This window comes from Ursus americanus, chromosome X (assembly GCF_024610735.1).
Source record: "Ursus americanus isolate L20-20 chromosome X, mUrsAme1.1.p, whole genome shotgun sequence".
Classification (NCBI taxonomy): domain Eukaryota; kingdom Metazoa; phylum Chordata; class Mammalia; order Carnivora; family Ursidae; genus Ursus; species Ursus americanus.
In genome coordinates, this window is record NC_142164.1 from 65,896,752 (window position 1) to 65,911,984 (window position 15,233).

Here is a 15,233-nt window from a genome sequence, read left to right on the forward strand (position 1 = left end):
ACTACTCATCTTTCTATTTTCCATGGTATCTAGTGGGTGGTACCTTGCACATGGTAGACGTTTAAGAAATACCTGTTAAATTCATGACATGTGTCACATTTTCGGAGATAACCAGTTGTTTGAAGAAAAGTTTTCATGTTAGTCAGCCCAGGGAAGGGTTTATTAGGTAGGCCTTTGAAAAGTTGTAGTTACTTACTCGTTCTTTTAACTGGATTACTTCTTTGTCTTTTTGTTGTTTCCACTGTCTAAACTTCTCAGCATCCTCTTTCATCTGACGCATCAATTGTACCCTCTGGCTTTTCATCACCTGTAAAAACAAAACCCAGTACAAGTATTAGTCATCTGCACTTATTCTAGGCTGATGTGCAGATGGATAGACTAACTATTAAGAAGAGAGAAAACCCAGAGCTAAGCTGAGAAGGCTGCCAACAGATTTTCTGATTAGGCTTGCAATACCCCTTGCTATGCTTGCACAGGATTTCCAAGTATAGACTACACAAATGAACATGCTGAAGAAACTTAAAAAAAAATGTACCGACAGCTAAATCCAGCCCTAAATTCTTTGTATATAAATGAAATTTCAAGGAAATATCTACTAAGCCTCAAGGACAAATCCACCTAGCAACCAGTGTATTCTAAAGGTTTCAGCATAAGCAGCCTGTGACTCCACTTCGCAGATGTCAGAAGTCGAACATTCAGTAACTGAAACTATTTTCCAGGTGTTGTCACTTTGCAACTACTTTATAAAATTATTCTACAGAATCATGGAAGGTGGTCAGGAAATCACCACAAAATATCAAGGTATCTTTCTCCTTTGGTTTCTGAGATTCTAACATTAAGCTCTGAATGTTCAAGCAGGGTTTTGTTATTCAGATTCTAGATGACCACCGGGACAATGTCCTGTAAAAGGGACATGTGTGGAGCCACACATTTGAAATGATGGCCCTGCCTGCTACCTCCTCACCTGACAACTCCTCTGTAGTATAATTCTAAATGGAACACCTATGTTTGTAATGAAATAAACCCAAGGATGAGGGTTTATTACCCGTATCTCCTGGTTCAATTTGGAAACGGTATGCTCTGTGGATTCTTTCAGCTTCAGAAGTTTGGACTGTTCATTCAGTTTCTTCTTCAGATCAGCCATTTGACCCTCTAGCTCCTGGAGACGTTTACGGCGGCGCTCACTCAACCTAAGAACAGATGCTATAGGAATGAACACTAGCAGCAGCAAAGCCTGACTTCCAAAGACATAGTATTCAACTCCCAGGTTCAATGTCCTGATACATATACAAAAGAGGTGATCAGTCACATAGCCATCTTTAAATAATGAATAACCACCCAAACAACCAAAACTGTCCCAATAATGGGAGCTCAATACAAAGAGTATAATAAATTTTTTTAGTATATAACAATGCAATGGACTCAATATATTACTCCCCACCACTATGTTAAAAGGATGGTTCTTTGAGGATATTTCACTTCAGTTTAGCTGTAAAGGAACAATACTAATGATTATGACACTAGTCTGAGATAGAAAGCAAACATTCAGCATAACGTTTAAGAACATGAACTTTAGACTCAACAGAGATATAATAGAGTCACTGAGTAAAAAGAAGGTAGAATAGCCAATAAGGAAGAGTTCTGAGGAAGAGTAGGATATTCTGGTTATCTGTCTTGCTTTTATTCTTTTTATTTTTTTAAGTAGGCTCCGTGCCCAGCGTGGGGCCAAAAATGGGGCTTGAACTCATGACCCCGGGATCAAGACCTGAGCTGAGATCAAGAGTCTCACGGTTAACTGACTGAGCCACCCCAGGCACCCCTGTCTTGATTTTATTCTTAACTAAGGGATGGCTAGATTGGTTTTTCATTTACTAGCCTGGATATTAATTCTATTGACAAGCTAATTTGCCATCAGTGCAGGGGCAAAGAAACTGTAGCTGTCTGGCAGGTCTGATAACCTTTCAAAATCCAGCTCGAATGCTACCTTCTCATAAAGCCTTTCCTGATCATGCCGGGCTAAACTGATATCTCCTGACTCTGAACTCTTACAGCAATTACTGCCTAGGAAATATATCTGGCTACTAATCACATGCTGTTACCGCATTCTTTTACTGTCATCATGAGGTACTGGTTAAAATCTCAATTAACGTTTCTTTTGTTTAGATCTCCTCTCCACAAATAGGTATAAATCCTGTGGGAGCAGGAAATGGCCCTTCTACTTCTCTATTTCCTTTATAACTCCTCACACATAGTAGGGACTTGAAATAATACTTATTGGATGTATTCTCACTTGGCTTGGTTGACATCCTTCTTTGTTGTCTGAAGTTCAAGAACCAATTCTTCTTTTTCCTTTTGCAGATTGATGACTTCCAATTCTAGATTTTTTATGTTATCCTAGAAATGTTATAGGTCAGAGAGAAAGCATTAAAAGGCACGGGAAGAAAATCACTTAAAATAAGGAAAATCACTTCAACATTCCACCTCTTAAGGAACTATGTATTCAATTTTACTACTTCAATAGCACACTAAAAACATCTGTACTTGATTTAAGGAGATTAAAGTTATGTAGTGGGAAAAGTATAAACTTGGAATCCAAAAGCCTGGGTTTGAACCTTGAATCCAGCACTTAATATCTAAATACCTTAAGGGAAGTCATTTCATCTCTTTTTAGCCTCAGTTTCTATACAGAAAAGAGTTAATATAGCAGGCCTGAAACTGCTGTTCTTAAAAAGGGCTGCTTGTAAGATTGGCCCTCCGCTCAGGTGTGCAAACTTGGGTTTTGGTAGGGTTTCCTTCCTTTTGATAAGACTGACTCATTATGCCAAGAAACAGACTCTTAACCATAGAGAACAAACTGATGGCTACCAGAGGGGAGGTGGGTGGGGAGATGGGTAAAATGGGTGATGGGGACTAAGGAGGGTACTTGCTGTGATGAGCACTGGGTGATGTATGGAAATGTTGAATCACTATATTGTACACCTGGAACTAATATTATACTGTATGTTAACTAACTGGAATTAAAACAAAACCTTAAAAAAAATCCCTGGACTCCCAGACTCCAGGGAGCTTCCCTGATAGACAACATTTCACACATGTTGTCACAACCCATTGCTAGAGGAATTAAATACATATCGTGTTACTCCACTGGGAGAAGACTCTTATAAGCTTGCATCTGGTTTCCTTCAGACTTTGCGCCATGTGCCTTTTCCCTTTGCTGATTCTGTTTTGTATCCTTCCACCATAATAACTCATAGCTGTATGACTATATGCCGAGTCCTCTGAGTCATCCTGGCAAATTGTCAAACCTGGGGGTGGTCTTGGGGACCCCCCAAGAGTTTCCCTATCTGTGTAAACAATTAACAACACCACTTACCTCACAGGGTTGTTGGGAAGATCAAATAAGATAAAAAAGGAATGACATTTTGTAAATAGTAAAGGGCTGCACAAACATCCCTATATTCAGAACTTTCAAACATATATATTCAATACCAACTGCAGTTGTGCATGCATTTAGGAAATGAATTCCAGAAACTGAATTTCAGTAGTTTCCAAGATTAGGAAAACCCAATAGATTCCTTCCTGTTCTCAGAACCAAAAAATTAAAGGAAACCGGCTGAATGAGTGGTTGGTAGCCAAGAAGATTATGTGCAGGTCTTAGGCCGGTATTGAAATGACACAAAGAGGCAGGTTAAGGTGGGCTGTATCAGAGAAGCTTTCTAAATAGGCAAGAGCTGTTTTCCACAAAATCTCCTGAGCCACGCTAGTACCCAATGAAAATCAATCTTATTGCTTTATAGTGACCCTGCATATTTAAACTGGCAATAATGTATGTGTGTGTGTGTGTGTGTGTGTGTGTGTGTATACACTTAGGGAGGTAACACATGAAAACAGTGTGGTAAAAAAATCATCCAAATAATACATATAAAGGGCAAGTTCCCTCTGCTGCCCTACTCTTCCAAAATTCCAGTCCCCTATCCAGAAGTAACCACTGTTATCAGCCCAGTCCAGCTCTTCCAGACATTTTTTTCTAGACATTTACATATTCTACATATTTACACATAATATTAATACCTTAAAAATACATATAGCGAATAAATATATAAATATATTATGGCAAATGTCTATAGAGTATTTATGCAGATAAAAAAGTAATATATACATATACACATATACATGTGCATATTTGTGTGTGTGTACCTATGGAAATGTGTTAAAGATAAGTAGAATTACACTATATGTATATATTATTCTGTAACTTGCTTTTTTCCAGTTTTAGAGATTTATTTATATCATTGCATATAGATCTAACTCATGTTTTTGCCATAATGAAATATTCTTGTGCATGCCTTCTGTGCACATGTGCAAGGTTTTTCTAGGGTAAGAACAAGTGGAATTACAGAGTCATGGGGGTACACACTTTTAATATTAATAGATACTGCTGCTAAATTTTCCTCTAAAGTGGCTATTTCAATTTACACACTTGCTAGCCAAGTAGGAGAGCACTTGTGTCCCTGCACCCTTACCAACATTTGATATTACTACACTGCAAAATTTTTACCAATTGGATGAGTGAGAAATAGTGTCTTTCCATTATATAAGCCACATTTTGTCAGAACTGTCTGACTCCACAAAGGGAGTTGAGTCCTGGGTTACTATAACTCATGGCAATCTTCATTAATTAGAACCTATTCCTCCTCAAATTTTTCTACAGCAATTCTTCAGTGATAAAAAAAAATACTTAGAACAAGAAACTACCTTTATTTCTTAGAAAGAAATAGTGATTTACATGTGATGAAAAGGTACCGTTTACATAAAAAATTTGTTTCCTCTTTTTTTAAAAAAATATTTATTTACTTGACAGAGAAAGAGAGAGACACTACAAGCAGGGGGAGCGGCAGGCAGAGGGAGAGGGAGCCCGAAGCAGGGCTCCATCCCAGGACCCTGAGATCACGACCTGAGCTGAAACCAAGAGTCAGTTGCTTAACCAACTACGCCACACGGGCGACCCTATGGTAATTCTCTTTTTAATCTTTTGAGGGATCTTTATACTGTTTTCCCCAGTGGTTGTACCAGTTTGCATTCCCACCAACAGTGCACGAGGTTTCCCTTTTCTCCACATGTTCGCCAACACTTGTTTCTTATGCTTTCTGACTTTAGTCATTCTGACAGGTGTGAGGTAATATCTCATTGCAGTTTTGATTTGTGACAATATCTAAAACTTTTACATTAATGTATTATACTACCAACTCTTATCTACGAAAATAAGGTAAGTGTCAGAAGGAACAGCTTGAAGAATTTAAAGTATAAGCCTAGGGAACAGAGGAGAAGGTAGTCGGGCAGGAATTGTTTTTATTTTTCTGATTATTGTACTGTTTCGCTTTTACAAATGATACACATGCATCTGCCATAAATAAAAATTAAGTTTAAGGAAGGTTAAACAAGACTGTAATAACGAAAAGGAAATAACTCTAATGGCAACTCAGTTATTATTTTGGAATACTCGAGGGGAAATCATCTACCCTAAAGAAAAAAAGCGTTGAAAATTATTTAGGAGAAATACTTTTCTTGTTTTTACTCTGGAAATTTAGGGGAGCTGGTGGGAGAAACGCATGAGTACTATCAGGATTTCTTGATACCAGCATATAGGACCTGAGAATGGTAGGATATAGCTAGACGGGGAAACAATCCACCCTTTCCTCTACCAGCGCTGCTAGCATCACTTTGTGGATGGGAAACACCAAGCTACAGTGGAAAATAAGGTCTGGAGCAAACGTAACTCTGTGGAATAACCTGAAAGCCAAAGACTTGTCTTTCAATAAAGACCTGATTATTGATTAGCAAGGGCCAGTTAGAACTACCACTAAGAAAAACAGTTTAGTCATTTACCAAGTCAAGTGATATCCGTTTTAGGTCTCTTCCTGATTCACACTATAACCAAGACCATCTACTAAGAGATCTATCTTTCTTAGAATCTCACTACAGTTATTAGAACAAAATTTCTCCACAACTAGGGACCACATTTATTATAATGTTATCCAACTATTTATTAAATACCTATTGCATAAGGTATTAGATTAAATGAAACAAAACTGCATGTCCCCTATCCTGAATATATCCTTTTTTGGAAACCAACAATGCAACTCCGTGTGTACTATGCACATTATGTTGTCTCATCATCATCAAAAAGAGTGTGCCTGTTTTTTTCCCGTACAATTAAAGAGAGATGGTAGACACGAACAAATGCTGCTCTAGTAACTATTTTACCTGGTACTGGAAATGAATGGGCTGTAGTTGGCTGTCATTCTGAGTCATCTTTCTGGCTAGGGCCTCTTTCAGTGCCAGGGCTTTATTCAACTCAACCAGCTCCTTAGACATCTGAGCTTGACGTAGAGCATGCTGAGTAGTGAAAGCATCAGAAGACCTACTGATCTCTGGACTGGTTTCCACTTGCTGGAAAAGAACGGGATAATGATTTGTAAGAGAAACGGGCCATTGGAGTTCCTTACGTCCTGCTTCATCAGGTCTCACAGCTACTTCTCCATTACTGGTACTTCTGTTCTTTTAAAAACATGGCTTCTTGTACTTTTGCATTAAACATGTAAGATGAATTTAGCCTAGCCTATTTCCCCACTCTCATGGTACCTTATTTCTTATATCCTTTAACTGACTCTTCTAGAGTAAACTAAGTTTCTTGCTCTTTCCTTTATTGATCGGGCTAACATTTCTTAACTTTTACCTCATTTTAAGGGGTCTTTACAGGAGAAAGCGTTCTGGAAATGGCACTTTAGCAATGGTGAAAATGAAGAAGAAGTTTCATTTATTCTCACAGAGCTGACCTCTGGCACCTGATTTATCCCCTACCTTTCTTCTTTCAGAATATGAAAAACACCAATATGTGTTTGTTTTAGGGGGAAAATGATGTCTCAAGCAAAGCATTGTCTAGCCTTTCATTCTGACTTTACTCTGTAACCTTTAGCCAACATCTAATACATTTTATCTATTCTCGCAACTCAACACTCCAGATACTCGTCTTGGTTCTTTTAGCTCCTAACTATCCCATCCATAGAAAAAGTACGATGAGGAAAAAAAAAAATCCATGTCTTCTCTTATGCTTTTTTGACTTTGCCAGAATTTCCTGATTTGTTCCTTTCCTCATTCTAACTTGCTAGACAGCTGATGCAGAATACTAGCATCTGACAAGGAATCAGTAAGCCAGACTGCAAATCAGGAAAATGAATTCCCTGAGATGCCCTGCCATTCATTACCAGTGATACAATTAGAGATGGGACCTATCCAATTTCGGGGTTTTACAAAGCTGACATTTACACTCAAGATTTCTGGATTTCCAAGGTATTCTATGCAGGATGGTAGCAATCGGGGCCGTGCTTCCTCAGCTGAGTGATAAATTACAGGAAGTAGCACAGTTAAAGCTTCTAGTTCTACACCAAGCCAATTACTTACAGCTTCTGGTTCCACTGCAGTGTCAATGGCTGCAGCCATGCATGCAGCAGTGTCATCCTGCAATGACAAATGATGTTTCAAGTTTAGGAAAAGACTCTGAAGTGAGGCTCACTAGTGGATTTTATGTTGGTTATTCAATTTTTGTCAAGTATATATAGAGACCGTTTAAGGTGCTGGACCCATTTTGTGGTATGCATACACGCCAAAAGACAGATTTCCATTTCCTACCTCTTAAGAGTCTATCCTCCTTATAAGGTCGATTGCGTAGTCTTTGTAAGAAAATAAAAATAGGGTTGTGTGGCAATTGACATATTTATTGCACCTCTCCTGCTCTGTCAGAGATCAGTGGGCCAGAGTGAAACATTAGCTGTTCTCGTAGGCCAAAGTTTAACCCATTTTATAGACTCCAGTCTCTTTATGTTTTTACCACTAAGTCTACCTCTATAATACACAGGTCTAGTCAGTTCTCATGGACATACCACCCTAAAAACAGACATATGAAATAAAGGCAATGCAGTAGAAAAGTGAATAGAATGAAAGGTTATTTTGTATTTTTAATTTTACAGTCAGTCGAGGTAGCAAGAGCCTACTCTAGAAGGAAATACATTCCACAGGAAGACACCCCAGAAAGATGTGTTCATGAAGTCGGACAAATATCCTGCAGCTTCTCCCCCTCATATACATAAGGACAAATCAATCATATGCAGTTATTCCAGGTAGGGGTGACTTGAAGGGAAAGGGTAAGCACGGATTCCCTTCCAGAGAAGAGCTATTCCTCTTTTGGACACTGGAACAACAAACAACCATCTAAAAGGGGAGCCTAAAACCACTTATTAGGACCAATTTATTTATAGGCTACCATACGTGCAAGCTCTGTTCTCCCCACTGGAATTTAGGCTTTATTTGGCATTGGACCATATGGATTACCACTTCTGTTTAAGTGATTCTGCAAGGCCTGGGAAGAAAGGATTCTTTCCAGGAAGTCACATGATTAAAGAGGTCATAGGTGAAAGAGCTATTGGCTCAATGGCAAGGAAAGAATTTAGGGTTAGCACATGGAGTGTCTGCATCAGCCCAGTGAAACATTACAGAGTTGTTGAAACTTGAATCTCAGTACCTTCAAGGTGAGGAGCAAAAAGGCTCTTAGTAAGTGCTATTTGTAAAGCACTTCCCCTGCCCAAAAATTCCCAATTAGTGACACTCAAAGAAAATTCAGAGGAAGCTCCCGTGTTGCCACATTCCTTCTCGTCATGATTTATAATACTGGCAATTCTCCAAGGGCCACACATGAGATCCTTCTTGAAAAACAGCACTTAGATATACTATAGGTTAATGGTTACCCTTTCTTCCCTCCCATATTTTCGGTTTCGGTAAGTGGACTACTTACAGACCTATCCTAGATTAGTAAAGCCTGTAACACTGGCTTTTGGAGACTTTTTTCTAGTACATTCCAGAGGGTCAGGATCAAAGTAGATGGGTTAATCTTCGAAGAAGACATGTTACTGCGGGTTTACCTTTTGGTCTGTGGCCCAATAAAATTTTATAATGTGAAAGTGTAAGCTTTGGTGACATGTTCTACGCGAACATGGTAGGATTCTGCCTTCATAATCCTAAATATAAATACGTAACAACAGGATTTATTTCAATCTAACAGCCTTTCTCTCTCTCATTCTAAGGCTACAACAGAGAACCTCTCGTAAGGTAAAAATACATGATTGCTGAAGGCGATGGTCAGAGAAACAAAGCTAGGGTATATCGAGCTGTATTAACCAGCAATACCCTCCCATATGAAGTTCGTGCTTGGAGGCTGTAGGCAATACCATTACTGGGCATGCAAAATGATTTTCATGGAACTGGACTTAGAGGAGGGGGTAAAAACAGCAACAACGAAATTTGATTTTGTGGGAACTGAAAGTACTGCATGAATTTCCTCACAGGTGACTGCAGCAAGGAGGTTTGTTTGAATTGTATTTTAAAGGAAGAAGTGGTACAGTTTAGTGCTTCAAGCCCCAGGAGGAAGATTTGGGAACAAAGATTGCCTTCATCACTGAAAAGGGGGTGTTCACCCGTCACTTAAAATAAAAATAGTTTTAATCCAGAACGAAGGACACAAGCACTTACATTTGAACCATTTTGCTTTCCCTGTAGTGAGTCTTAATAAAAGCCACAGGATACGCTGTTGTGTATTTCCAAAAAATATGTAGCTGGGAGGGTCCGCAAACAATAGACATGGAGAACTCTGATTCAGGAGTCCAGCAGGAGCCCTGGGCAAAGGGGTTTACTCGGCCTAACTGTGACAGTGGAGGGAAGCCAGGGACTTTATCAGCTTGTGGCAATCTTTCGTACCTTCTTGCTTCATGCGCCAAGTGAATTTTAGTGGCAGATTCAGTGATTCTACAGAGTTCCTCTGAGTCAGCCACCATAGCAACTTCCTGTAGAGGCACACCAGGCCCCAGTCATATCACCAGATCCTCACCGCGGATATGCCTTCCCTTATGTTATTCACTTGTTTCCATCATCCTTCCCATGTGACTCGAAGCCCCAGAAATGAGGTGGCGTGAAATCCTCAAAGATCGGTGTGGTGGCCCTGAACAACGGTGTGTGGCCCTGAACAACGGTGTCCTGGGTCACTCTTTTGTGATCATATAAACTTTAGCTCCAGTAAGGTCCCACAGCCTAGATGATCTTAATTCTGAGGCAGCTCACACAAGGTTTTCATACATCAGATGTTTCAGCTATATTTAAGTGGAATTATCAACGGTGAAATTTCACCTTGTGATCGCCATTCTCTGGTGTACACTCTATAATTTAGCCACAATGACGTCCTTATTATGTTCTAAACTTTCTTTTTTTTTAAAAAAAAAAGATTTTATTTATTTATTTGACAGAGAGAGACAGCCAGCGCGAGAGGGAACACAAGCAGGGGGAGTGGGAGAGGAAGAAGCAGGCTCTTAGTGGAGGAGCCTGATGTGGGGCTCGAACCCAGAACGCTGGGATCACGCCCTGAGCCAAAGGCAGATGCTTAACCGCTGTGCTACCCAGGAGCCCCTATGTTCTAAACTTTCATCCCTTTTTGCTTTGGCATATACCTTTTTCTCTATATAGATTGCCTTTTCCCTTTTGTGTGACAAACTTCTCTTAATTTTTTAGAGCCCAGTTTCTTCTCTACTGGCTTTCTGAATTTTCTAGGCAGTTAATCACCCTTGGCTCATTTTGCTAATGTAAGAGGATTAAAACAGAAAGAGAGGGTTCTTAGTTTTCCTTGCCTCCTTTCCCCCTTCTATGCCACCTCTCTCATTTGTGAACCTTAACCAACGAACAAACTACAAGGCCTGCAAGAACAACTCTTGAAAATAATTGGACAGTTAGCAGGAGGGGGTTGCACCAATGTTCTTAATTTAAGCAAGAGGCATGAAAACTGGAACAGCCTCCAACCAAAAGTTTCACGGCGATTAACCACAGAACTGCTACCTGAGCCAAACCACCAGGACACACAGCCCTCCCTTTTCACCCTACAAAACTCCAATCCTGCTTTGACTCAGAGCTACCTGGAGTTCAGCAGCTCCCCGAGTGCCTCAGCTGAATAATGCCTTTAGCCTCTTTTGGAGTCACTTAAATTATTTTCTCTTGATATCAATACAGTACTTAGCAAGTTCACACAGCTAGTGAGTGGCAGAATTGGCTTCCAAACAGGGCCTGTCTGGCTCTGGAGCCCAGGTTCTCCACTACTGTGGTTTGCGTGTCGGACAAATGAGCTTCATCTCGGACTGCTCGTGACAGTTTTGTACGGTACTACTTGTTCTAAAACACTGCTTTCTAGTATTTTGGGGAGTTTACTCATTTAATTTATTGGAACTCATCCTAACCCTTCCTCCCACAAGACTGCATGGTATTTTTTTAATTGACTCGTTCAGAGTAAAATACAGGTGTAGATGATTCTGTGATACCATTTTGACAAGTCTAGAAAACACTGGGCAAGACCTGAGATGGAGAATCACTGTTCCGGTAAAGTTAAAGCCTCTGCCCAAGAGCTAGAAATTACCACCAGTCATTTACGAACATGTCATGGGTTCAGAATGATAAACAAGAGGGTATAGATGGAACAGAACCAACCATAACCCCTTTACCAACCATGGTCCCTTAACATGATATGATTTCAACTTTCAAAAAAGTATATATGCCTAAGGGCTAAGATAGAGAAGGAACACCAACAATAAAAGGTCTTTAGGGCGGTAGGATTGTAAGAATTTTTCCTCTGGGAAAAACAAGAAATATCTGCTGCCCAAGCCCTCCCCCCCACTACTACTATTGTAGTTCTAAAAATAAATAAAAAGGGGAACTTACAGAACCATCATTCAAACTAATTTATTACTGGTTAGCAAAGAGAGCTATGGTATTCCCTGGTTGCTGTAAGTTCTCTATCAGAATCCGGCATGTTCAAAATGGAGGTAGGGCACAAGGCCTCTTGTTAAGCTAGCCTACACCGAAGGGACACCAGTCGATGACTGCCGCCCACGCTACCGGGCAATTCTGCAACTGCTCTGTTGCTGTGCCCAGTGTTTGATTAGAGTACTGAAATATGAATGTGCCATTGCGTATGTAACCTATCATTGTTTTGATTTAACGAATTCAATATTCAGATCCTATCCAATGATCCATGATCTCTGTCCTCAAATAGCTCACAATCTAGTTGTTTCAGCAAAAGACAGAGTTAGATATGTTTATATGCAGCAAGAGAAACAAACAAAAGCAGTAAGTCTATTTACACTGCCCTTCCTTGGCTTACCGATAGCTGGGTAATCACTTGCTGCAGGTTACGAATTATCTCTACGTTTTCTTTTAATTCCTGGTCCTCCAAAGTTTCCACTAACTTCTGAAGATCTACTTTGAGGCTGAAAATTCAAACAAAGGAACCCAAAGGTTAATCATACTGCAGAGCCCAGAGGATTGACGATTATATGCTAAGACTGTAGGTCACTAGCACACATTTGGTATGAAACTTACGCTGCATGCCGCCTGAGTTCCTCTAGCTTGGCGTTCATCTTTTCATTTGCTTGTTCTGTCTGCAACAGAGACCCAGGAGATCATCAGTGGCAGTGCTTGACCGCCTCCCCTAATTATGCCCTCGCTCCTACTCCTATGCATCAAAACCTAGCGAGAGAGGTTGCCTCCTTTGCTGTATTCAAGGATTTAGTGGGCTTTGGTGATTTAGTGAGAAACGGCATTTTTTAAAAAGAGAGTCACAGAAATTAGCCCTTCAGTCAACATGAGCTACTAAAATTAGCATCCAAGCAGCTGGGTCTTATGCTTGCCATGAAGCTCAGACTATGGTGTGGAGTGTGAAGCCTTAATTCCATATAGAACTTTGCAACTGGGGGAAAAAGCAATACTTCCTGGCACTCTACTCCCTACTGTTTGCAAAAAAACCTACTTACTTTAAACTGCCTCCTACACTATACTGTTCCCTAGCTCCAGCATAAGGGCACTGAAAACATAAAAGGGCCTCACACTGAATATGAGCTGAGCTTTTTTCCTTCAAGTTACACTATCTGATATGGTAGGCTGGCTTTAGTAAGAGAAAGCAAAGAAAAGGGTGAGGTACAAGAATATGGCAGAGAAGAAATGGCAGAGGGAGACACATTTTGGGAAGGGTGACTGATATTTTCCATTTTATCTCAATCACGGTATCTGTAACATGTGAGATGCTGCAACAGATTTGGGAAGGACAGTTTATAGAGGACAAAAACGTTGTGCTTGTTGTGACATTCTAACAGGACATCAAGCAATAAGCCTTCCCACAGCCATTACAGCAACCTGATAAAGTTCAGATGGGTATGTGGCTAGAGTAACAGGTACTGTCTGTTCCGTTAGCCACACTCACATGTGTGTGAGAGCCAGCTTCTACAGTTACTTCAGAGGCACAGAATGCAGCACTGGAGACAGAAAACTGTATATAAAACTCCTCCAGGTCCCATTTTCACCCTTCCAGTACCAATGGACAAGGGATATAGGATTTGGCCCCCTTTAAAGAATCTTTAAGCAGCTTACGCCTCCTTGACTAGAGAGCATATGGATGTGTGAAGGTGTATTAAATTACAGATGTTCAATTACATTTTGGTGGAAACTCATTTTTGCTTTTGGCAATAGTTGTGCTATTAAAAATTGAGTTGTTTTTAGACTAGTAGAAAAATGTTAGTGACAGAGCCAGCACACACTGATCCAGGTTACTATCAGACAGGTAGTAGGGTACAGAACCGGTGTAATCAGTTATGTAGTGATCCACTATTTGGAAAGTAACCCTATGTGAAAGGAATTAACATTAATTTCCCAGCTGTTTTATCTCATCATGGCAGCTGTTAAGAGAGAATATGAAATGTGACAACATTAGGGGAAGGGAGACAGAGAAGACCTAAAATCTTACTGAGGGGACAATTACTTGCTATTATGGATAAAGATTAGGCAGGACTTTAGGTGACAGAAGGACCTGGTTCTTTCCTCTCTGGTATTTTAGAACAAATCTACTTTAAAATAAGACTCATGTGGATTCTCTGTGGTGGATATATAGGATATATACGATTCTTTTAACTATCCTGTGTGTTTGATTATAAGCCCGTGTGTCTACCTCAGAGGGGCTCCATGGAGGATACGGTAATATTAATCCATTTCTTTCCACATTACTTGTTTATCATAACGAGAAGCATATTAAAAATTTCAGAAACCAAAGCTAGTAAATGTCCAGATTGCTAATGGCTTAGTCATGGGGCCTCACCAAAATGATCCTCTCCAACATCTGGGCTGTCTGACCAGCTGCCTCGCTCAGACCACGACTTAATTTTTCATTCTCCTCTACCAGGGACTGATTCTTCTCCATCAGGGACTGCAGACTTTCTGATGGTTCTACACTAAAACAAAGAAAGTAACATATTAGAAACAGACCTGTTAATAACATCTATATCAAAAGTGTATAAAAATATATCCCACAGACCTTTTACGTGTGGGGGGGTTGGTTTAAAATTAACCTCCAGAAGTCTGGAAAAAAGTGTGTCAATTCCAATCTATCCTTCCAGTCAGGTCATATATTGAATGAGTAAGAAATATATGCCTGAAATACTTTGAATTGATGGTTTGCAGGAAGGTAATAATTCAGAGCCAGCCATGGTTGCAACAGAAATGACTAAACTCTACCCTTGACTCTTGGTTTAAAATCTTTCTATTTGTGCCATGTAGCCAAAAGAGCGAAGGCTATGCAAAATAAGTCAAATAAGTCAGAGAAAGACAATTATCATATGATCTCATTCATATGTGGAATTTAAGAAACAACACAGAGGATCATAGGGGAAGGGAGGGAAAAATAAAACAAGATGAAATCAGAGAGGGAGACAAACCATAAGAGACTCTTAACTCTAGGAAACAAACTGAGGGTTGCTGGGAAGGGAGGGGGTGGGGGGATGGGGTAACTGGGTGATACACTATATGTTAATTGAATTTAAATAAAAACCAAACAAACAACAAACAAACACAAGAAGTAAAGGCTAACTGTAGCTAAAACACATGATCTCTCCCTCCTCTTCCCATTCTTAATCTCTCATTAAAGATTAGGGAAGCAAGGAAGGAAGAGGTGCGGAGGAGGTAGAAGTGACACCGCTCAGGGCTGAAATTTAACCTCATCAATATAAGTCAACTACCTATTTGCTGAAGTTTAGGGAAATAGCATTTAAGAAGTCAGAAACTTGATACAATGACCAGTGGCCACTGACAGCACATTTCACAAT

At 39.9% G+C, this 15,233-nt stretch overlaps 1 protein-coding gene across 2 annotated transcripts in view; it reads right to left on the reverse strand.

Moving 5' to 3' along the window:
- The window catches only part of KIF4A (kinesin family member 4A), a 108,407-nt gene that overhangs the window by 36,179 nt on the left and 56,995 nt on the right, over positions 1 to 15,233 (reverse strand). For both annotated transcript variants that reach the window (XM_045788423.2, XM_045788425.2), the window contains 8 exons: positions 14,231 to 14,363; positions 12,466 to 12,524; positions 12,248 to 12,353; positions 7,462 to 7,518; positions 6,265 to 6,450; positions 2,291 to 2,394; positions 1,046 to 1,190; positions 197 to 307 (listed from right to left, as the gene is read on the reverse strand). In XM_045788423.2, coding sequence (XP_045644379.1) covers positions 197 to 307; positions 1,046 to 1,190; positions 2,291 to 2,394; positions 6,265 to 6,450; positions 7,462 to 7,518; positions 12,248 to 12,353; positions 12,466 to 12,524; positions 14,231 to 14,363 — 901 coding nt within the window. The remainder of the gene's footprint in view (positions 1 to 196; positions 308 to 1,045; positions 1,191 to 2,290; positions 2,395 to 6,264; positions 6,451 to 7,461; positions 7,519 to 12,247; positions 12,354 to 12,465; positions 12,525 to 14,230; positions 14,364 to 15,233) is intronic.